At 59.2% G+C, this 22731-nt stretch overlaps 1 protein-coding gene, 1 long non-coding RNA gene and 5 other non-coding genes across 7 annotated transcripts in view; 5 read left to right on the forward strand and 2 right to left on the reverse strand.

The window, feature by feature from the left end:
* The window catches only part of DHX37 (DEAH-box helicase 37), a 29236-nt gene extending 14591 nt beyond the window's left edge, over positions 1–14645 (forward strand). The window contains exons 8-27 of the mRNA XM_042910749.1: positions 397–510; positions 691–792; positions 1045–1159; positions 2364–2459; positions 2644–2726; positions 3429–3576; positions 4181–4257; positions 4593–4825; positions 6060–6171; positions 7375–7481; positions 7576–7764; positions 9009–9133; positions 9628–9744; positions 10998–11170; positions 11848–11962; positions 12110–12247; positions 12440–12534; positions 12623–12696; positions 13926–14023; positions 14180–14645. Of these exons, the coding sequence (XP_042766683.1) occupies positions 397–510; positions 691–792; positions 1045–1159; positions 2364–2459; positions 2644–2726; positions 3429–3576; positions 4181–4257; positions 4593–4825; positions 6060–6171; positions 7375–7481; positions 7576–7764; positions 9009–9133; positions 9628–9744; positions 10998–11170; positions 11848–11962; positions 12110–12247; positions 12440–12534; positions 12623–12696; positions 13926–14023; positions 14180–14265 (2397 nt within the window). The 3' untranslated portion in view covers positions 14266–14645. The remainder of the gene's footprint in view (positions 1–396; positions 511–690; positions 793–1044; positions 1160–2363; positions 2460–2643; positions 2727–3428; positions 3577–4180; positions 4258–4592; positions 4826–6059; positions 6172–7374; positions 7482–7575; positions 7765–9008; positions 9134–9627; positions 9745–10997; positions 11171–11847; positions 11963–12109; positions 12248–12439; positions 12535–12622; positions 12697–13925; positions 14024–14179) is intronic.
* A 1223-nt stretch (positions 14646–15868) lies between these two features.
* On the reverse strand, positions 15869–15940 carry TRNAA-UGC. The gene has a single exon. It is a non-coding gene; the product is annotated as a tRNA-Ala (tRNA).
* Positions 15941–16197: 257 nt separating this feature from the next.
* On the forward strand, positions 16198–16269 carry TRNAD-GUC. The gene has a single exon. It is a non-coding gene; the product is annotated as a tRNA-Asp (tRNA).
* A 1099-nt stretch (positions 16270–17368) lies between these two features.
* Positions 17369–18656, reverse strand: LOC122203545. The gene is made up of 3 exons (XR_006195236.1): positions 18606–18656; positions 17841–17914; positions 17369–17606 (listed from the first exon to the last, which is right to left on the reverse strand). It is a non-coding gene; the product is annotated as an uncharacterized LOC122203545 (long non-coding RNA).
* TRNAF-GAA lies at positions 18065–18137 on the forward strand. Its single transcript has one exon. It is a non-coding gene; the product is annotated as a tRNA-Phe (tRNA).
* On the forward strand, positions 18629–18700 carry TRNAD-GUC. Its single transcript has one exon. It is a non-coding gene; the product is annotated as a tRNA-Asp (tRNA).
* Positions 18701–21048: 2348 nt separating this feature from the next.
* On the forward strand, positions 21049–21120 carry TRNAA-UGC. Its single transcript has one exon. It is a non-coding gene; the product is annotated as a tRNA-Ala (tRNA).
* Positions 21121–22731: the final 1611 nt, after the last annotated feature.

Raw genomic sequence — 22731 nt, forward strand, 5'->3', positions numbered from 1 at the left:
CCGCCACCCCCTCGTTCCCTTGCCCTGCGTGTCCTCTCTGCTCTACAGGCGTCTGGATTTGGTAGGTCGCCTCTAATAAATGGTAGCTGCCCGTTTTCCAGCAATTTCTCTGCCAGGCACCAGCCCCCAGGCTGCGTACTTTACGGATGGTGTTTGTCACAGAAACCTCCCTGTGACCCCGTGAAGTGGGTCTTGTTGCCCCATTTTACAGATGGAAAACGGACACGGGGAGGTGAAATAACTTGCCTGAGGTCACAAACCAGGACCCCCCGGGCCAGTGCTCCCGGATCCGTGCCAGCTGTGAAGGGGGCTCCTGGAGCGGGAATTCTGGGGTGTGAGTGATGCCGGAGTGGCTGGGGCCCAGGCTGGCGGGCCTCACCACGCCCCCCTCCCCAGGACTTCCTGCTGCGGAGGTACAAGGTGGTGCTCATTGACGAAGCCCACGAGAGGAGCGTGTACACGGACATCCTCATCGGCCTCCTGTCCCGCATCGTGTCTCTCCGGGCGAAGGTAGGGCGGCGGGGTGGCGGGGGTCAGGTGACACAGGGTCTCCTGAGCACGGGGTCCCCCGGGCCCAGGGGCGGGGCTGTGACTCTCGGTGTGAGCGGCCCCCCTGTGATTCGTCCCCCTTGGAATCCTGGATCCGGCCGTGTTACCCTTCCGTCCGTCACCCCGTCTGCCCTCCCGCAGAGGCACCTGCCGCTGAAGCTGGTCATCATGTCGGCCACGCTGCGGGTGGAGGACTTCACGCAGAACCAGCGGCTCTTCGCCCGGCCGCCCCCGGTCATCAAGGTAGCGCCTGGGTCGGCGTCTCGGGCCGGTGACGGGGGGGGGGGGGAGCGGGGCCCGTCAGCTCCCGCAGCGGGACGCCTGGTCTCGAGGCCGCTCCCGCAAGGCCCCCCTCTGCTGGTGGAGGCCGAGGCCGGGAGGCCTTGGGGAGCTGCTCGCGCCGAGCGGAGAGCTCCGGGGTCGCAGGGGCCAGGGAGGGGGGAGGCACCGAGCTCAGCCCCCCGCCCCCGGTGCCCCTGTGGGCGTGTGTCCCAGGTGGAGTCCAGGCAGTACCCGGTGACGGTGCATTTCAACAAGCGGACGCCGCTGGAAGACTACAGTGGCGAGTGCTTCCGGAAGGTGTGCAAAATCCACCGCATGCTGCCGCCAGGTGAGGCCCCGGCGGCGGGCGAGGCCGGGTCCCCCCTCCGGACCCCGGGCCCCACCTCCCCGCGCTGGCTCTTTCCTGCTGGTGGAACGAACACGAGTTGGACCATTTGAGCCGTTTTTAAGTGTATAATCCGGAGGCGTTTAGCGCCTTCCCAAGTGCAGGCTCCCCTCGCTTGCTCGCTTTGCTTGATCGTACTTCGCGGCTCCTGCACTCTGACGAGTTAGGGTTCGTGGCGATCCTGCGTCAAGCCAGCCGATCGGGCCCCTTTTCCGACAGCACTTGCTCCCTTCAGCGTCCGTGTCACGCGCTGGCGATCTCCACGGTATTTCAGACTCTCCCCCTGTACGTTTCCAGTGATCTGTGAGCAGCGGTCACCACTCCTGAGAGCTCCGGTGACGGTTAGCAGTTTTTAGCGATATTTTAAATCGAGGCATCCGCGGTGTCTTTTTAGACGGTGACGCCATCGCGCGCTCAGTAGGTTCCAGCATAGCGTAAGCGTAACTTCCGTGTGCACGGGGCAACCCAGCAACAGCTGTGACGCTCGCTTGTGTCACTCATTGTGACGCTCGCTTCTCGGTGGTCTGGGACCAGACCCGCGGCATCTCTGAGGTGTGCCCGTGCTGTGCGGCCGTCCCCACCATCCACAAGAGAAACTCCGTCCCCATTAAACACTAACTCTCCATCCCCCTGTCCTGGCCCCTCCCCCCGTTCTGCTTTCTGTCCCGACGCATTCGTCTATTCGGACATTCTGTACAGACGGACTCGTTCGGTGTGTGGGCTTTTGTGCCTGGCTTCTTTCACGTAGTCTTGCTTTTTCGGGGTTCGTCTGTGTGTTTTCTGCCGTGTGGACGGACCACACTCTGGGGTCCATCCACCAGCCGACGGACGCTTGGATTGTTCCACCTCTCGGCTGTTGTGAATGGAGCTGCCGTGGGTATCTGGGGACAGGTCTTGGGTTGCGTCCCTCTTTCCCGGTCTCCTGGGCTAATGCCCACGAGTGGAACAGCCAGGTCGTGCAGGGGCTCTGTCCAGCTCCCTGCCACACGTCCTCCGTGTGGGAGGCGGCTGCCGCTGCGCGTCTCTATGGCTGAGTCGTGCCGTGACTGGCTCTTCCTTACGCCCAGCTCCTGGCAGGTGGTAGTTGCTAAGTAGATGTTTGCTCCACGAATGACCGGGTAGCCGAGGGATCTGGTTCTTTTCGCAGGGGGCATCCTGGTGTTCCTGACGGGGCAGGCAGAGGTGCACGCGCTGTGCCGCAGGCTGAGGAGAGCCTTCCCGCACGCCAGACGCAGGCCTCCAGGTACCCCGGCGGCACTTGGCCCCGAGAGCCTCCCTGTGTGAGAGCCGGCGCCTCACCCGCCCTGCCGTTCCCCAGTAAATGGCCAGCAGTGCGGTGGCCTTACTCTGGACGGTGAAGAATAGAGCCCCGGTAACCCGCGTGTGGCCTCGAGACATCTCCCTGCTGAATCTGCTCCTTCTTACAGAAAAGGAAGATCAGGAAGATTCAGTAGAGGAAGTGCGGAAGTTTAAGAAGTCGAGGACAAGAGCGAGGAAGGCCCGGGCAGCGGTATGTAGAGGCTCGTGGGCGCCTGGGGACTCTGAAGCTACCTTCTCTGGTGGCCAGTGGCCCCATGGCATGTAGGTGCCAATGTAATTAAAACGAAATAAAAATAAGGTTCAGTTTTAATCGAATTTTATCAGACGCATTTCAGGTGCTCAGTAGCCACCTGGGGCTGCTGGCGACCGTGCTGGGTCCAGAACATTCCTACCGTGGAAGAGAGTTCTGTTGGGTGGTGCTGCCCTAGAGGCCTCAGGGTGGGCTGTGATTTGAAGGTTCCCTGTGCTGTGGGCCAGGAAGAAGTTTCTGGAAGGCCAGCCCTGAGCCAGGAAGAAGCTTCTGGAAGGCTGGCCGTGAGGTCCTGAGCAGGGCCTGTGAGGATGTCTGGGAGGGCAGGCAGAGCAAGGGTGCGGAGTCCCACACAATGTCGTTGTGGTTCCGGGGGTGACGGCGTCCTTACTGGGGGGTCACTTGCCCCCGCCTGCTGCGTTTTGGACCTGCCGGGCGGCGTCGTAAGTCCAAGTGTCGACTGGTCCTCATGGCAGCCCGTTGAGACAAGCTCTGTGGTCGTGCCGGCGTTGAGGCGAGGAAGCGGGCAGAATGGTTGTGAGGGCTCACGGGCAGTGCTGGGCCTCGTTCTTCGACATGCTCGTCTTTCCTGCCTGTGACCATGTCTCCCGCAGCTGGGGTTCTGCTGTCTTCTTTGTCTAGACGTTGCCACAGATCAGTCTGGACAGCTACTCGGTGTTGCCTGCAGGCGAAGGCGACGAGGACAGGGAGGCGGAAATGGACGACGAGGAGGAGGCGGCCCTGGGCTCCGACCTTGACCTGGACTTGGGGGACGACGGGGCAGACGGAGGTGTGCCCTGGGCAGGGCCCCTGCTCGCGCTCCCTGGGTCACTCACTCGGCAGGGGTCTGCAGGGCGCCCGCGGTGTGCCAGGCCCCGTGGTTAGGCCCAGACTTGTTGGTCTGGAGCTCAAGAGGGCCGGGCTTTGTGGCCACCTTGCGCCTGCTGTTTGCTGACTTCCTGTAGCTGCCTGCAGACAGACCCTCCGATGTCCGTAGTGTTGACTGTGATGGGCATGCCACCCCCGGGCTCAGCTTTGCTGGGTAAAGGCGGGCCTCAGGGCTGGCTCGGGGGGGCTGCCCGGTCCCAGGGCCCCCTGTATGGAGATGGGCCCACGGCCTTGTGGGAGCCCCGGAGGCACCCAGCCGGCGGTAGGGCTCGTGGCCAGATTCTTCCCAGTAGACTCTCCAGCGGGGCGGGCGTCCCCCCCCTTGGAGGAGGGTCATGGGGCCTGAAGAGCCTCCAGGAGCCTCTCAGACTCAGCCCACCCTGTGCTGGTCTGGGGGCGGGGGGCGGCGCCTGGTAGCGGGTGCAACAGGTAGGGGGACGCGGGGCAGCCTGAGGTGGGCTCCCGCGGGGGGCGGGGAGTACCAGCCGGCCCTGCTTTCCCTGCAGGTGCACAGCCGGATGCGTCGCTGCCCCTCCACGTGCTCCCGCTCTACTCCCTGCTGGCCCCGGAGAAGCAGGCGCAGGTAACTGTGTGGGTCCTCCTGGCCTCTTGGGGACGCCTCCTAGGGGCACTGAGATAGGGGCAGGTCAGGCCCGGGGCTGTCCTCCTCCTCAGCAGTTAGGTCAGTGCCGCCAGATGGGAGAGGGTGTTGGGATCCCTTGGAGAACAGGAACGCATCCCTGCGTTTGCACTGAGGAATGTCGCGGCCAGAGGCAAGGGGAGGGCTTGTCCACCTCGCCACCCGTGGGCCCCCCCCAGCCTGGCCGATTTCTCTGGGGTCAAGAGCCCCACGTGTCTGTGCCACCAGCTCTTTCCTGATTCTGGTGTTTTGCGGCATCTGCTCCCTGACAACCCCAGGTCTTCCAGCCTCCCCCGGAAGGGACACGGCTGTGCGTCGTGGCCACCAACGTGGCCGAGACGTCCCTCACCATCCCGGGCATCAAGTACGTGGTGGACTGTGGGAAAGTGAAGAGGCGTCACTATGACCGCGTCACTGGCGTGTCCTCCTTCCGAGTCACCTGGGTGTCACAGGCCTCAGCCGATCAGCGGGCAGGCCGAGCGGGCCGGACAGAGCCAGGCCACTGCTACAGGTGGGACTCCCCTGGCCTCTCCAGTGACGTTGGGGGTCCCTCTGCGGCAGCCACCACTGAGGAGCAAGGAAGGGGGCCCCCGCCCCAGTCTGCAGCGAGTGCCATGTCCCCCTGGGGACGGTCCTTGGGGTGCCGTGCAAGCCCTTGTTGGCTCTCAAGCACTCAACGTGCTTTCTTTATTCTGACCCTTAAGCGATACTTATTTTTAGCTGTTTTGTTTTCGTTTTATCTTGTTACGGCTTTCCGAAGGTACCGTTAACGTACCGGAACTTTGACAGTTTTGAAGCATGTACTTCTCTGGTATTGGGTGTTCTCAGAACCGTGCAGCTGTCCCCCAGTCCGTCCCAGACGTCGTCACCCCAAAAGAAGCCCCCATCCATTAGGCGCTTTCCTCCCCTTCCTGTCCCCTTGCTCGGAGTGGTGTTTCTGCTTCCCCTGGGTCTCTCCCTGGGGTGGGGGGTTGGGGGGCTTGCTGGGTCACATAGTCACTCTTGCACCTTCTGGGGCCCGTCAAGCGTCTTCCGCAGCAGCTGCCCCACTCTGACGTTCCCAGCAGCCGTGCTCGCAGGTTCCCGTCTCCCCACATTCTCGCCAACGTTTGTTCCTTTCCGTTTTTTTAGACCTGCAAGTGTGCGTGGTCGCTCGCTGTGCACTTGCTTTGCATTTCCCCCCCGGCGACCTTGAGCGTCTTTTCATGTGCTGTTGCCTATTTGTGTTCTTGGGAGAAGTGTTTGTTCGTTTCTTTTGCTTATTTCTTTAACGGGGTTCTTTTTCCTTTATTGTTGAGTCCTAAGAGTTCTTTACCTAATCTGCGTATTAGCTCTGCCTCAGAGGCGTCATTGGCGAATATCTTTCCCGTCTGTGTTTTGTTATGGTTATTCGATCACTTTATAGCTGGGTTTTTTGGGGTGTGTTTGACATTGTTTTAAATCACGAGAAAAGGAAATTGGGAACCTGTGTAGAGAAAGCTAGTAAGGAGCGACAGTAGTCTCGGGGACTGTGTGCCAGGCACCGGTCTCCCTGCATGTGTGGCTTCGGACATGTGTGCCCCAGCCCCGGTGAGTCCCCTGCTGGCTTGGCCTGTCCCGCAGGAGAGGGAAAGAGGCACGAGGAGGGTCAGTGCCGGCCCTCGTAAGCGTCCTGGTTGAAATCCAGTGCCCGGTAGCTTGGTAGAGCTGCCCTTCTATTTATTTATAAAATGATGGTGTTCTCTCTGGTGCTTCTCCGCCCCCAGGCTCTATTCATCTGCGGTTTTCGGTGACTTTGAGCCGTTTCCTCCTCCTGAAATCACCCGGAGGCCGGTTGAAGACTTGATCCTTCAGATGAAAGCACTCAACATTGAAAAGGTCAGTGGCGGCCCCCGGCCCTGCCAGCACCCCGCCGAGCCCCCAGCCCCCGCCGAGCCCCCAGCCCCTGCGTGGGCCAGCTCCTGAGATGCAGGGGACCCAGGAGCGGAGCCCCGTGGTGCCGGCCCAGCCACCCGGAGCGCTCTCGTGGGACGCTGTGTCCACACGTGCCGCTGGGCCCTCCCACCTCTCGAGGCACCGCTTCCCCGGGGCTGCACCCCTGGAGCACCTGGGGGACGAGTGCCTGGGACGGAAGCCACACAGGGAAGGCCTGCCCACTGCACAGAGACCTGTCGCTGTCCTTGGGGCTCACAGAACGTTCTGTTGACACGGTCCTCACGTGGCACCTGTCTGGGGGTCACCTGCCTTTCTGCTGCTCCACAAGGGGTTGTGCAGAGAGAGAGAGAGAAAGACAGGGAGACCCTGGACCCATTAGTCCTTTCCCGTTCCTTCCACCCTGACCCCCAGGGCAACCGTGCACCAGCTTTCTGTCCCTGTGGCTTTGTCCGTTTTGGACGTTTCGTATGAAAGGGGTCATTCGCATAAACGTCCTCGGGGGTCACCCACGTGGTGGCACATGTCAGTACTTCGTTCCTCTGTACGGCTGAGTATCGCTCCGTCATAGGGCCAGGCCGCGTCCTGTCTGTCTCGCTGTCGTCGGGCACCTGGGGCGTCTCCACCTCTGGCTGCTACGCACAGAGCCGCTGTGAACGCGGCCGTGTGCGGATTTGTTAGAACACTTGTTTTGAGTTGGTCACGCTTTCTCAGGTGCCCCCATCCCCGATCCCGGTCTGTCTGTCCCCTCCCTCACCCTTTTATTGCGTGAGGACGTCTGCTCCCGTTCACTTAATGCGTTTGCTCTGGTTGAAGGGGCCCCGTGGAGGCGGAGCCCTCATCTGGTGCTTTCTCCGTCTCTGTTGCCAAGAACAGCCCCTAGGACGCACGAGGTGCTCAGTGGACGCACCCGTGAGGTGCTCGGTCTGTGCTTTTGAGTCCGTGGGTCGTGTGAACGAAGGGGTCCCTCTGGCACACCGCGCTGGAGTGTGCCTGGGGCTACTTCCTGAGCGCCCGGGGCTGTGCGCGGTGTCCGGACTGGTGCGGGAGGCGCCGTCCCCTGCCAGGCCAGGCCCTGCTGCCCCTTGTGGCCACCATGCCTGCTTCTCCACGTCTCACCGCTGCCCCTGCCGTGTCTCCTGTGCCCAGGTCATCAACTTCCCCTTTCCAACCCCTCCCTCCGCGGAGGCCCTCGTCGCCGCCGAGGAGCTGCTGGTGGCGCTGGGTGCCCTGCAGGCGCCCCAGAAGACAGAAAGGTAGGCGGGGCTGGGGGTGGGGGGAGCAGCGGGCCCCGGGGCCACTTAGCTGTGCCCCCCCGCCCCCCGCCCACCGCACGCCTCCGTCCTCCAGGGTGAAGCAGCTGCAGAGGTCCCGGCTGAGCTGCCCCATCACCGCGCTGGGCAGGACCATGGCCACGTTCCCCGTGGCGCCCCGCTACGCCAAGATGCTGGCGCTGAGCAGACAACACGGCTGCCTGCCCTACGCCATCACCCTCGTGGCTGCCATGACGGTCCGGGAGCTGTTCGAGGAGCTGGACAGGTGGGCCTACGGGGGCTGCCGTCCGGGGGCGGGGGGGTGACTGGCGTGTGGGGTGGCCTCCTGCTAACTCGGGGCCTCCCTGAGCCGGCAGCGCTCCGTCCCGGTTCCATCCCGGCAGAGCTCTGCCTTTGCAGAACTTCCGGGGCAGCGCAGACGTCAAGGGTCTGTTGGGTGACGGCCAGCCTGCCGGGGTTCAGCTCTCCCTCTGCCACTTCCGGGCTGTGTGGCCTTGGGGAGACGACTTCACCTCTCTGTGAAGAGAGGGGAAAGTGGGGATGAGGCCTTAATAACAGTTGAGCTGTCATCAGGGTTAAAGTAGCAGACGCGAGGGGCACCTGGGTGGCTCAGTCCGTTAAGCGTCCGACTTCGGCTCAGGTCATGATGTGGTTTGTGAGTTCGAGCCCCGCGTCGGGCTCTGGGCTGACGGCTCAGAGCCTGGAGCCTGCTTCGGATTCTGTCTCTCTCTCTCTCTCTCTCTCTTTCTCTCTCTCTGCCCCTCCCCTCCTCATGCTCTGTCTCTCTCTGTCTCAAAATAAATAAAAACATTTAAAAAAGTAAAATAAGGGGCGCCTGGGTGGCGCAGTCGGTTAAGCGTCCGACTTCGGCCAGGTCACGATCTCGCGGTCCGTGAGTTCGAGCCCCGCGTCAGGCTCTGGGCTGATGGCTCGGAGCCTGGAGCCTGTTTCCGATTCTGTGTCTCCCTCTCTCTCTGCCCCTCCCCCGTTCATGCTCTGTCTCTCTCTGTCCCAAAAATAAAAAAAAAAAAAAAAAAAAAAAACGTTGAAAAAAAAAAAAGTAAAATAAAAATAAAGCAGCAGACTCGAGCAAAGCGCTCCAAACCGGGCCTGACGGGTGCCTTAACCTGCGTGTCCGCTCTTCAGGCCGGGGAGCCAGGAGGGTAATTCATCCAGGCCACACTCGGTGGTGGTCACAGCAGGGTTCAGGCTCTTGTCGCTTGTGAGCAGCTCGGCAACATGCGACGTCACTCGTTTGTTGGATCCTTTCTTTGTATCAGTCCCTAGACGCGGACTGGTCGGGTTAGGAAGCAGGCGTGTGTATCATCTGGTGGGCTGCTGGCAGTGAATTTTGATTCTGGGACCTCAGTTGTGTTCGGCGGCGGCCCCACCAGGCATTTTCTCTGCCCCTGAGCCTCCCAGCCTGCCCTGATTAACTAATGCGTTCCCTGCCCCTGTGGCCCAGAGGGCGGCGGGGCCAGTAACCCAGGTGGTACTTAATGTTGGCAGACCGGCCACCAGTGACGAGGAGCTCGCCAGGCTGAAGGGCAAGCGGGCCCGGGTGGCCCAGATGAAAAGGATCTGGGCCGGGCAGGGCGCCTCTCTCCAGCTCGGGGATGTCATGGTGCTGCTGGGTGCGTGCCGGGTGCGGCGTGGAGGGGTGGGGGGCAGGCGGGCCTGGGCGGGTTTCCGGGGGGGGGAGGGAGGGGACAGGCGGGCCTGGGGGGGGTTGGTTAGGCTGGCCTGGGCGGGGTTCGGGGGGGAGGGGCTAGGCGGGCCTGGGCGGGAGGGGGGGCGGGCCTAGGGGGGGGCGGGCCTGGGCGGGGTTCGGGGGGGAGGGGCTAGGCGGGCCTGGGGTGGGGGGCAGGCGGGCCTGGGAGGGGTTCTGGGGGGGAGGGGCTAGGCGGGCCTGGGGTAGGGGGCAGGCGGGCCTGGGCGGGGTTCCGGGGGGCAGGGGCTAGGCGGGCCTGGGGGTGGGGTGGGGGTTAGGTGGGCCTGGGAGGGGGGGCAGGCGGGCCTGGCGGGGGGGGGGGGGGGGGGGGGGGGGGGGGGGGGTGCTAGGCAGGCCTGGGGTTGGGGGCAGGCGGGCCTGGGCTGGGCAGCAAGCGAGCACCCTCCTCGTCCTTAGGTGCCGTGGGAGCCTGTGAGTACTCCGGCTGCTCGCCCCAGTTCTGCGAGGCCAACGGGCTTCGGTACAAGGCCATGATGGAGATCCGGCGCCTGCGGGGCCAGCTGACCACCGCAGGTACCATCCGCCCCCCACGCCAGCCTCCCGTTCTCAGGCAGCACGCGGCAGAGAACTTGACTATTTTGAGGTTTCAAGTTGTTTTGGGCGACACCAGCCACGTACAGTCAATCCCCTTTAACCACAGATTCCACGTTTGCAAACCCACCTGCTTCCCGAGACTTTAACCCAAACCAGTACTGGGTGCTTCCTGGGCGTGCGCGCCAGCGGGGGGGTAACGTGCACACTGGTTCCCATCAGGCTGTCTGTCCCTCGGTCTCCTCTTTTCCTTAGTGACATTCCTCTTGTCACCCTCTGCCCCCCACTGCTCCCCATACCCCCTTCTCAGCGGCCCCTGTACCCCCCCATAGTCTCACTCTGGGGCTCCCCACTGCTTGCTCCATGGCCAAGTGGAGAGCCCCTTTTTGCGAGTCGGAGAGCAGCCCCCCACTTTCTGCCCCTGGGCTGAGCCGGCAGAGACCAGACCTGTGTGAGGCCGCGTCGGGAGGCGGGGGCTCCAGGCACAGAGGCTTCCAGGCTTCTGTGTTCTGTCCTTGGGGCCTGTTCGTTTCCTGTTTTTCCCCTTTTTTCTCTTTCTTCACCTCCAACGACATCCGTTTTGCCGAAGGTCTTGTAGAGAAACAGGTTTACGGGGCAAATCTCAGAGCAGAAACAGTCCAGTCTGCGCCCACCTTCCTTCCTGGTCCTCATCCCCTGGTTCTCCACCCTGCCGCGTCCCCCTCCGAGGTGCAGGGCCCGAACCCCCCATCCCCTCTCTCCCCCTGCAAGGTACCCCCACAGCTTCAGACCCCCCTCCTCTGGTGCGGAAGCGTGAGGCCTCGCCTCGTGTCAGGCCTGCCTCAGCAGCAGCCCCCGCAGGAGCTAGAGAGGAGATGATCTCGCCCTACTGTGCACGCTTGGCGGGGGTGACCCGTTCACAGAGCCCATCGGAGCTCTGTGTCTCTGACACAGAGCCCATCGGGGAAGTCACGTGCAGGCTGAGCAGGGTCTCCCTTGGTGCCTCACTCAGATGCCCACTAAGGCACTGGGGTCTTGTCCTAAGGGGAGGAGGCCGTGGGTTTGGGGCAGGCAGCTGGTTGTGTCCTGCTGAGGACACCCCGGCAACCTCGGTGGAGAAGAGCCCCGGCGAGCAGGTGACTGAGTCGGGAGCTTCACGCCGAGGGGCCTGAGGCCTTCCAGAAGGTCAGGGCGGAGGCAGCCCCGGGCCTCGCCGTCCCCACCACTGCCGTCCTCACACCCGGCTCTCCCCGCAGTCAACACCGTGTGCCCCGAGGCCAGGCTCTTCGTGGACCCCAAGATGCAGCCACCTTCCGAGAGCCAGGTGACCTACCTGCGGCAGATCGTGGTGGCCGGCCTGGGCGACCACCTGGCCCGCAGGGTCCAGAGCGAGGACCTGCCGGACGACAAGTGGAAGAACGCCTACAAGGTCAGCCTCGGGAAGCGTGCGGGCGGGTCGCTGCGCCAGGCTGCCCTCCGCCCTGCCCTCCCCACCCCCACCCGTCCCCCTCTGGGAAAGCCCCCGCCAAGGATCGGGGTGGGGTCACGGCGGGCTCCCATCTCCCTTTGGGCCTTGGCTCTGCCCCAGCTGCATTTTTGTAGCAGCTGAATTGAGAGAGAAGTCACACACGGTACAATTCACCTTCTCGAGGTGTGCAGTCTGGAGGTGTTTAGTGTGTTCGCCCAGCGATGCAACCGTCCCCACAGCTGATTCCAGGACACGTGCGGCGTCCCCAAAAGACGCACGTGCCCGCTAGCAGTGGCCCCTCGTTTTCTCCTGATCTCCCCACCCCTAACCCGCTCTGTGTCTGTGCCGGACTCTTGGTGCTGGCGGAGGCGACCGGCACGAGGCGCTCTGTGCCTTCTCTCGCTTGGCATCTCATCGTTCAGGTTCATCCGGGTGCTGGCACGGGTCGGTGCAGCATCCGCGGGGGCGGATTCGCCACGCGCACGTCTGCGTGGACAGACGCACGGAGAGCCACGCCGGCGGCTGGCGGAACGCTCTCCTGTTCTCTGGGCTGAGCGTGGGATCCGGTTCACACGGGTCAGTCTCAGCTGCTGTGCGCACGTCTCCTGGTCTCACGCCCGCTCGCCGTGTCTCCGCAGACGCCTCTCCTCGATGACCCCGTCTTCATCCACCCCAGTTCCGTCCTTTTCAGAGAACTCCCTGAATTTGTGGTCTACCAGGAAATCGTGGAGACGACCAAGATGTACATGAAAGGTAGCCAGGCCGGTGGCCGGCCCCTCGCCTGGCCCACCGCGGCTCTGCTGAGCTGTGTCACCGGGACCCTGTCGGGGGAGAACCCGGGAGGCCCTCCCGTGCGGAGGTGCCTGCTGCGACCCCGGCCCTTCTCTTCCTGGCCCGCAGGCGTCTCGGCCGTGGAGGTCCAGTGGATCCCAGCCCTGCTGCCTTCCTACTGCCAGTTCGACAAGCCCCTGGAGACGCCGCCCCCTGCCTACTGCCCCGAGAAGGGGCGGGTCCAGTGTCACCGGGCCAGCGTGTTCTGTGAGTTGGGGCGACCTGCCACCGCCCTGGTGGCCACGTGGCCACACACCACGTGCCCTGGAAGCGTGTGGCGCGGGCAGTGTGGCCTCAGCCTTCTTCCTCTTTGGTGGGTGGGCCCAAGGGCTCGGGGCCAGGACGAGGGGCCTGTGGGAACCCATCCCGATCTCTCGCTCACGGGCCCCTGCCCTCCAGACCGTGTCGGCTGGCCGCTCCCCGCGGTCCAGGTGGATTTTCCGGAGGGCATTGACTGCTACAAGCACTTCGCCCGGTTTCTGCTGGAAGGGCAGGTAGGCGGCCCGGTGGCTCCCTCGGCCCCTGGTGTCGTGGGCAGAAGGGGAGCCGGACCCCTCACCCTGTCCTGTGCTGTCTCCTCAGGTCTTCCCTCAGCTGGCCTCACACCGGGGCTGTTTGCTGTCCAGTCCTGGCACGATGCTAAAGACGTGGGCCAGGTATGGGCTTGCCCGGGAGCGTCGGGTGGCAAGGGGAGCGGGACTAGCACCCTGGGACAGCCGGGACAGATCACCGCCCACCAACCGAGAGGCTTAAAACGACGGAAGTGTGTTTCTCGTGGCCGTGGAGGCCAGAGGTTGGAAGTCAAGGCGTCCGCAGGGCTGTGCTCCCTTTGAAGGCTCTGGCGGGGTCCTTCCTGTCTCTTCCAGCTCCTGGTGCGTCCAGGCGTCCCTTGGCCTGTGACCACATCGCCCCCGTGTCTGCCTCTGTTTTCACGTGGCTGGCCCTCTCGGCCTCTGTGTCTTCTCTTCTCATAAGGACACCAGTCGTCGGATCTAGGGCCCGCCCCCAGTCAGCACGACCTCCCCTTAAGTAATTGTACCCTCAAAGGTTCTCTTCAAATAAGGTCACGGTCTGCGGTTTGGGGGAGACCCTGGTCAGCCCATCGTGAGGCTCCAGGTATCAGCAGGGAGCATCCTGGGGGCTGCCTGCCCGCTGAGCACAGACCCGCCTCCCTCCCATCAGCCTGCTCCTCCCTTCTGCTCTCTTCCTGCTCGTGGCCCCCCACCGCCTTCCTAAGACTGGCGTCCCAGACGGCACAGGGGGCCAGACACGTACGAAGCAGGCAGGCGTGCACACGCCCCGGCATTCCCGGGGACTCTGGGTAGGGGCAGGGGGCCGGGTGCCCCCTACCCCTCTGCCAGCCAAGTCACTCCCCCGACAGACAGTTGTGAGCACCAGCTGTGTGCCAGGCACGTTCGCGTGCTGGGGCACGGGCACAACCCCGCCCCCTGTGGGGATGTCGCAGTGCGGGGAGGCCAACACCGAGCCCCACCGTGACTAGTGCAGATGGCGTGTGGGGACCGGGCGACAGAGGGACAGAGCAGCACGTTGGGGATGAGCGTCTGCAGGGCTGGGGTTGGTCGGGGGGAGCCTGGCTGAGCAGATGGGGAGGAGGTGATGCTGGGAGCAGGGATGCGGAGGAAGGTTCCAGGCAGGAGGAACAGCCCGCGTGGGAGTGAGGAGAGCCAGGGTGCCGGATGAGGGTGTGAGAGGAGAGGCGGTCGGTGGGGCGCCAGGGTCTAGACCCTCCTCTCCGGCCAACACCGCCAGCACGACGGAGGGAGACCCTTCACCGGCCTCGGTCAGGCTGGCCTGGCGGGAGCGCCTGCCCCTTCGCACAGCTTCCGGGCGGAGTGACGCCACAGCGTGCGTCCCCCACCTGCAGGCTGCAGCCCAGGACAGAGAGCCTCCTGAGAGCCCTCGCTGCCGAGCGCGCCAGCTGCCGAGACGCCTTGCTCGCCGCTTGGAAGAAAAACCCCAAATGTGAGCTCCCCCGGGGCGAGCGACCCGTGGCCAGGGGGTTGGGAGCGGACAGGAGGGGACCCACCGAGGCAAGCCGGGGTCGGTGGGCGGATCTGCCCCAGCAGGCAGCCGGGTCCAGAGCCACCCTGATGCCGACCTCCCTCCTGCTTCCCGCAGACCTGCTGACCGAATACTGCCAGTGGCTCCCGCAGGCCATGCACGCCGACGTCGAGAAGGCCTGGCCCCCTGCCTGCGACCACTGACCTGAGGCCTGGCTGCAAGGCCAAGCACTTGTCTGGAGACCCAGGAGGCTGGCAGTGGCCACCCTGATATGCGGGCTGCTCCCAGGAGGCGGGCCGAGCCCCCAGGGAACCCTCTCTCCTCTCGGACACGGGATGTCTGGACACAGCTCGCTGCTGTCCTGGGCAGTCTGATGTGGGCGGCTTCTTAGAACTATTTATTCCTTAGGGGGTAATGGTGTCTTGTCACACGCTGCTCTGTGGACTACGTTAGTCCCTTGTGGGGCGGCAGCCTGGAGGGCGGAGCGGCGGGGAGCGGGAGGGTGCACGCGGGCCCTTCCCAGCGGGCTGGGCGCTCCCTTGCCGGGTTTGGTGCTGTAATAAATCTCAGCCGTGAGAACAACTGCGAGCGAGTCGAGTGAGTCTCTGAATGCGGGGGTGGTCGGAAACTAGTCTGGGTGGGGGCTCACCCAGGTGTTCACTATGCCTGTAGGGGGTGTTGATTCCTTCCTTCAGCCGAATATTCGTCCTAAACCAGTTTGTGCTAATGCTGTAGTACAAATGCATAAATTCTAAAACGTACATATGTAAATAAAATAACAGAGATACACGTTTAATATTCCAGAATTACTCTCTCCATAGCTTGGCCACTAATCCCAGTGTACCCCCAAACCAGGAGGTCCCCCCTACTCTCCCCACATTCCAGCCAGATGCAAGTTGGGTGGGCTCTACCCCCAGAGTTTGTCCAGAGCCCCCTCCTGCTCCCCAGCTCCACTCCTGCCCGCCCACATACACGCCCCCAGTCCCTGAATCCCTAACAAGCCCCCACCAGCTCCTGCCTGCTCTCCCAGCCTCCACCTGCTGGCTCAGGGCGTATTCTCCACCTGGCAGCCAGAGGGAGCCTTTTTACAGCTAAATCTGAACATGCCATGCCACATCAGGCCTTCTAGAATCTTCGATGATAAAATTCAAGCCCCTTATATAACCCTCATTCACCAAACTCCATGCACAGGGCTTGCTTTCAGTGTCTTCAGACAGAGCTCTCCTCCCCCTCCCAACCTGGAGCCTTAGCACCTGTCATTTCCCCTGCTTAGCTAGGCCTCCTGACGGCTGTTGCATACCAGCTTCCACACCCTCCCCCTCCAGTCTCCATCTTATCAGTATTACTGTCTTCCTAAAACTTAACCTATACCGGATGAATGCTAGTCTCTAGAACTCAAACCTTGCTTCTCTTCTCCAAGGAATACTCAACTAACACTGTACCTGGGCACACAGTAGGAGCTCCATGCATGCGCATCACCGGCATTAGGCGCTCAGGAGCCACTGACTAAACGGCCACCTGCAAAACCCTCCTTAGAAATCACAAGCCGATGACTAGAATAGGAGTGTAGAAACGCAGATTCCTGGGTCCACCGCCCACCTATTCAATCTGAATCTCCGCGGGGGAGGGGGTTCCCTGGGTAACCGCGTTTGGGACCCGACCAGGGACGTTTCCTAGCGCTGCCTTGTCCATGGGGGCTTGTTTCCCAGACCCACTAATGCGGGGCATCTGGGTCACCTTCCCTGCTTTGCCTTCTGGTGGTGCGACGGCTTTCGGACCAAGAAAAAAAAAAAAAAGGAAAACAAGTGGAGATGCCGGGGATTGAACCCGGGGCCTCATACATGCAAAGCATGCGCTCTACCACTGAGCTACATCCCCTACCCGTGAGCCCTTTTTTTCGGGGAATAGAGATATCGGAAGCCACATCTTCGTCTCGTGCCCACGTTTTTCTCCTTCCCGGATGCTTAGTATCCCATCCTTTCCGAGAGGTCCCTCCGCGCCTCGGGAGGCCCACTGGCCAGGCGCGCCCGGCGCTGCGTCTGTGACAATCAATCCCGGCTGGGGATGGATGCGCGCGGTAGCAGGTCGGCGCTGTATCTATATGGACCGACCCAGAAAACGGTTGCCATAGCGTGTCCTCGTTAGTATAGTGGTGAGTATCCCCGCCTGTCACGCGGGAGACCGGGGTTCGATTCCCCGACGGGGAGGCTGGCAAACCGTTTTAAAAGCAGCAGAGGCTTTCCTTGGACGAAGACACCCTGCGCTCTGGGCCTAGTAACGCGCCCCTTAGGGTCCTCGCAAAGATGAGCCAAGTCCTTGGAGTCAACTGCGCGGGAGAAGCACGCTACCCCACGTGTGCCCTGTTACCTACATGAAATATACACAGACTGTCAGTGTGTTATTATTTCTACAAGAGCCAATGATTTTAGAGCTCTCACCACGTCCGGGGGCAATATTTACGGGTGTGCGCTCCTTCCGAGGCTGGCTGGGGCTATCTGGTCACCCAGGCGGGTAGTGACCAGGCGGGTGGGGAAGCATCTCTGTAACCTGCCCAAGGTGGCGTCAATCACAGTCTGCTGGAGACACCGGTTACCTCTGGGGGAAGGACTGCAGTAGGGTGGGAGTGACTCTCACCTTCCATTCTGTACCCGTCTGCACCGTTTGAATTTTATTTTTCTCCCTCCCTCCCTCACTCCCTCCCTCCCTCCCTCCCTCCCTTCCTTCCCTTCCTTCCTTTCTTCCCTTCTTTCCTTCCTTATTCAATTTTTATCAAAATGATACACTTCAATGATTTCCAAAGAATGGTGTTTAAAGGACTATAGGTGATTGTTGCACCATCTTGTGAATATACTAAATGCCACTAAACAGTTCGCTTTGAAATGGTTACTTTTATGTTACGCGAATCTCACCTGAATTTTTAAAAAATTGATTTTAACAAAAAAAAAATTAATTGTAACAACAGATCAAGACTTGTTTGGGGAAGGAAGGAGTGGGATGGGCGGATGGGAGTGTAAATGGCTTCAGCCTATTCAGAAAGCGCCTGGAAACGCGTGTATTCCACCATCTAACTTGATAATCCCATGCATGGAATTTTGCCATTAGGGAGACAAACTTTAAATGCAAAATACAAATAACTTTGGTCTTTTTTGCTTATGAGCATTGCTATTATGCTGAATACCTGGTTAGTGCATTTGTGACTGGACCAGACGGTCATTAGGTGCTTAGCAAACACTTGTGAGATGACCTCACGTCATGAAGGACCTCCCCACTCCCACCCCCGTCCCAGACAACACTCCTCTTCCATTTCCCAAAAGGAGGGAAGTAGAGCCGAACTTGGACGCCAACCTGTTGACCTCTTCACGCCTTGAAGCTGAGCAGGTGCCACAGGAATGGTGGCCATGCGTGGAGGCCGGATCTGAGTCACTCACTGCCCGAAGGAAAGTCACAATCTGCCTGTTGCGTCCTCCACACGCCTTGACGTGGTCAGCATCTCTGCCACACCTTAGGCTGCTTGGGGAGTTGCACCCGAGACATGACCTTGTTCCTATGTACAAAGAAGGGGGCTTGAGAAAGTGGAGTTCTGAGCCAGGTACGATTCATTCATCCATTCACTTGTTCATTAATTCTACAGATATTTATCAAGCACCTATTAGGTGCCAGGCACTGTTCTAGACCTTGAAGGATACGGAGGTGACCAAGGCACGTGACTTCCCTGCCCTCAGGGGTCTGTCATTAGCGCTGGGGAGACAGAGAATGGACAAGGAAAAACAATACCTACCCTAACAGTAAACGGTAAGGGGCTGGGGTCAGGTTGGGAGGCGTGATCCGGGAGGGCTTCTCGGAGGCGGTGACCTTGAAGGACAAGAGGGAGTAGATGCCGGCGAGCCTGGTCGACGTGGGTTCCAGCTGGTTCTGGACTTTCCGCATCGGATGTCCAGGGCGGAGGACCCAGGGCCGGCACCACGACCAGGAGGATCTGAGCGAAGCGGCGCCTTACCAGCAGCCGAAATAGCTCAGTTGGGAGAGCGTTAGACTGAAGATCTAAAGGTCCCTGGTTCGATCCCGGGTTTCGGCAGCCGCTTTTTTTTTTTTTTTTTCTTCCCCGCCGCGAAAGGCGGTTGCAAAAACCGGAACAGGGAGGCTAATTCTCCGCGATTAATAAAGAGTTTCGCTTTCTTTAAACCCGGCTCCGAGCGGTATCCACGGGAAATGGGAGCGGAGGGAAACTTCCGCGCAATGTGGAGAATTCTAACGCGGCTGTTTCCCCTGCCTCCATTTCTCGCCTCTCGGAAACGTTTATTAATGTCTGTCACGTGTTTGTTGATGTCTGCTCGTTAATTTGGGCTTTCTGCATATGAATTTTTGTTCCCCGAAACCCGCGCAACTAAATCAAGGACCGAGCAGGGGACAGCTTCCCTAAGATGGAGTTAAGTCAAGTAGGACTTTTGTTCTTCGGTTTTGAACGGAAAGAATAAAAGAAAATATTGAACCCTTTGATATATAGAGATACACAGGGGAACTTGAAAATGCTTAAAAGGAGTACCTGAAAGCCCTGATCAGAGCCGGTCCTCGTTAGTATAGTGGTGAGTATCCCCGCCTGTCACGCGGGAGACCGGGGTTCGATTCCCCGACGGGGAGGCACGCAGGTTTTTGCGTAATTCTCTGTTACTGTTTTCATTTCTCTTCCAAATAAATCAGATTCTCCCACTTTCACGGAAACTCTTTTCTACGAACGACTAAACCTGACCGGCGTGCGAGATTCGTTGTAGATTCTATCGACTGCCTGGTCAAAATCATGCCCCGGGTCCCCAGTGTCCTACAGTTACACGAAAGAAAAAGCCCAAGGTCTCGCACCCCGGCTTCATTTCCCCGCTCATGCTCCCAGCGCTGCACAAAAGTGCTGGGTTTGCGCCATGCTGTCCCGGGACGACAGGGTCAACCTCCAAGGCCAGGAAATGCTCCTTCTGCTGCAAATATTCCAATCTCTGTGGCTTGCTCCGGACCAGGCTGGCCCTGGGGAAAATGTTTATGGATTTGAGACAGGAAGTGTGGGGACGCTACCGTGAAACGCTTTCTTGTCTTAACTTGCAGACTCCTTCCCGGGTGGCTATCAGCCTTCCCAGGCTCCTCTTCTTCCATTCGTTTTTTTTGTCACATTCATTCTGCAAATATACACTGAGTACTTATTAGGGGCCAGGCACTGTTCTAGGCACTGGGGCTATAGCAGGAACCACGAGGCCCTGGCCCCTGCCCTACTGAGTTTATGACACCGGTGATAAACAAATAGTATTAAAAAAAAAAAAAAAAAAGTCTCCCAGAGAGTAAATGCTGTGAAAGAAGAGAAAAAAAAGGGGGAGGGGAGGGGAGGGCACGCCAGGGAGTGTGTGGGATTCGCAGGCCCCAATAGTGAGGCAGCCAGGAAGGCCCCTCCGAGGACCTGGACAAGGAGAAGGAGCCACTCACCAGAAGATCTGGGGAGCACCCTTGCAGGCAGAGGGAAGGGCAGGTGCAAAGGCCCTGAGGTGCAAAGGAGGGCAGCGTGCCTGCAGAACAGCAAGGAGGCAAGTGTGCATGTAGGAGGGGGAGAGGAGGAAGGGATAAGGTCACAGGCGAACCTAAGGAGGTTGGATTCCATTCTAGGGTTTTGTGCAGAGAGGCAACATAATCGGGCTTGTTTCGAGCAGAGCAGTCTGGCAAGAGGGCAAGCAGGGGCGCCTGCTAAACCGAACCCAGCTCATTCCCAAACGTCGTGCAAAATAACACCGCGAACAGTGCCATCCGTCCATGCTGGGCCAAGGTCTGTCTGTCTTTGCCAGAGCTCATATAATAATAACTGCATTTGCCATCCTGAGAACCCAGGCTCGGCCAGACCTTGTACCAGGCGCTGTTCTAATCGCTCAATGGCCGCACCCGCCCTGGGGAGGAGGTAGTACTCAGATCTCCATTTTATGAATGAGCTCCAGACAGGTGGGGATATGAATCACAACTGCCCGGCAGGTGTCCTGGGCACCAGCTCAGGTAGCCCTTTACCTGTGAAGGTTTCAGGCGGGTTGGAAGGGAGCTGACTGGAAGGCAGGACAACTGGGGGTGTGTTCTCCCCATCAGAGTAAGTGCCTGTTTCCTGCCAGGAAATCTCAAGCGCTGGTGGAAAGAGGTAAAGAGTCAACTTTCTGCCCTCTCCCTGCCCTCAACCATTCCTCCACCGCAGAGCGACCCCTTGATGGCTGGAAGACATCTCGTATTGCCTCCCTGGGGCAGCTTCATAAGCACTCTGCACTCCGGAAGAGATGGGTGCCGACGGTGAGAAATGGTTCTTTTCGGTGGGCTTTTGCAAAGTGATTCCTCCCTCAGAGCCCTGATTCTGGAGCTGGACCTATTTCTTTTTAATTTGCTTCTTTTTATATTCAGAAGAGTGCTCTGGGAATGTGGGGGTGTGGGGGGGGGGCGGGGAAGGTCTGCAAACCTCAGTTCCTGAAGGTTGGAATATTTTTGTATTACGTCTTTAATTTTAATGCCAGTAGAGCTAACATACAGTGTTATCTTAGTTTCAGGTGTACAATATAGTGATTCAACAATTCTTTGCGTTACTCAGTGCTCGTTATGATAAGTGTACTCTTAATTCCCGTCACCTGTTTTAACCCTGGAATGGTTTTAAAGGACAGAGAACCAGACATTGCTGGGTAGAGGTTCAATCAAGGCAATGCCCTTATTTATTGGAAATAAACTCATTTTCCTTCCTTTTTTTTTTTTTCCCCCTGTGATGAGCAACATTCAAAACTAGATCTCTTTCCCTTGGTTCCTGGGTTCCGATATCAGCGAGCACTTCAATCACAAGGCTATGTAGAACGGGCCTGTTTGGGGAGATTTATTTTTGGTTTGTTTATGCCAATCCCCAACACACATTTAATTAGACAAAACTTTAGAAAAATAACAACCTCAAGAATAGCATACAGCAGAGAATTTCGGGAAGCCAGGTGAAGAGGGAGGGGGATGTAGCTCAGTGGTAGAGCGCATGCTTTGCAAGTATGAGGCCCCGGGTTCGATCCCCGGCATCTCCACGAGGCCCCGGGTTCGACCCCCGGCATCTCCACTGTTTTTCTTCCCAGTCTCCCCCTTCTTCATCATTAAAGTGCCATGTATGTGATTACGACTCCTCTGGTCACTACTTGCAGGTGGGATTTTCACAAGAGGCAGGATCCCCCCCCTCTCTGAAACCTGTAACACTCCCGATGCGCTTTTGTTGCAAGAGGCTGAGGGCAGCTGCTGGCAGAAAAACGTAAAGGCAAAAACGTCACCCGATGACTGAAACAGCCCGAGAAGGAGCAACGGGGGAGGCCACGGTCCTTTTTGTGGCACCGTGACTGCAGCAGAAGTCCCCAAGGACTGGCGACTGATGCCCCGCCATCAGAGGGCAAGTGTGGAAGCCATTCAAAGGTCTGACTGCTGGCCCTTGCCCTTTATTTGTGCTGTCAGTAACCACCCAGTTTGGGAGTGACCCGAAGGGAAACGAGCATTCCTGGCAGGCAGGATTTTGCCTCCTGCTTCATCAGCAACAGGTCACGAACGAACGAATGAACAAATGAATGAATGAATGACACTGATGCACATACGGTTCATGTTTATATTTATACACGATCTGTATTTTATCATTAAAGATCAAAGATGCATTTTATAGAAAGAGGGGATTGTATTTATTGCCTTCTGTGGGTTCAATTCTTTCTCTGCAGTAAGAATGAATTCCTCACCCGGCAAATCCTGTCTCTCGCGTGACTTGACCTCATCTATTAAATCATAAAAGCATCTCATCTCACATCTGGAGGGACGTGACTCTTTGCAAAGCCTTCACTTTTGAGATGACATTGAAATCTGTGAAGTGACTCACCGGTTGGGCGGTGGAGTTTTGGTGACAGCTCCTGTGTCTAAATGAGCTGCTGTGAAGGTGATTTCTCCTCAAATGTCAACCGGGCGTTAAGGGAACAGAATGTCGAGGTGATTTCTAAAGGCATCAGGCCTAACACGACGCTAATTATATGCTTCTGGTGTACTTTCTATCTTATCATTAACTACTTCCGATAGCACACTGACAAGGCGAAACGTACCATCAGGCTTGCTGGGGAATGTAGCTTCCTAGAAAAGCGGTTGTGAGTCTTTGAAAACTCTGCCTTTGTCAACTCTTGCATTTTACCGTGCACTTAAAATGACAAAGCCCATCGTAGGACATGGCTGGAGCAGTCAAGTTCAGAGAGGCAGAAAGCGGAATGGTGGGTACCAGGCGCCGGCGGAAGGCGGATATGGGAGTTCTGTAAATGGGGGCAGAGGACCCGTTTTGTGAGATGGAAGAATTCTGGTGGGGACGGCTGCATGGCAGTGCGAACGTTGACGAGCACCAGAACATGCCATCTGAGATTATTTTGAGCTGAAGGCACTTGAAGATCAGCATAGGCCGGGAGAGGCTGTCTCTGAACCCCTCCTTATGTGCCTAAATACAGACCTTCCCAAGGGGCCCACTGGTCCAAGATCCCCCCTCCGGAGGTTCGCCAACCGGGGCAGACTGGCACACGGTCACACACTGTGTGTGGTCTTAGGCCTGTGTGTGGAATTTAGGCCTAAATTCTAAAACCACCTGTCACTTCGTAATTCATGTTGTCCTGGGGGATCTCCCATGCATA

Source organism: Panthera leo, chromosome D3 (genome assembly GCF_018350215.1).
Source record: "Panthera leo isolate Ple1 chromosome D3, P.leo_Ple1_pat1.1, whole genome shotgun sequence".
Taxonomy (NCBI): domain Eukaryota; kingdom Metazoa; phylum Chordata; class Mammalia; order Carnivora; family Felidae; genus Panthera; species Panthera leo.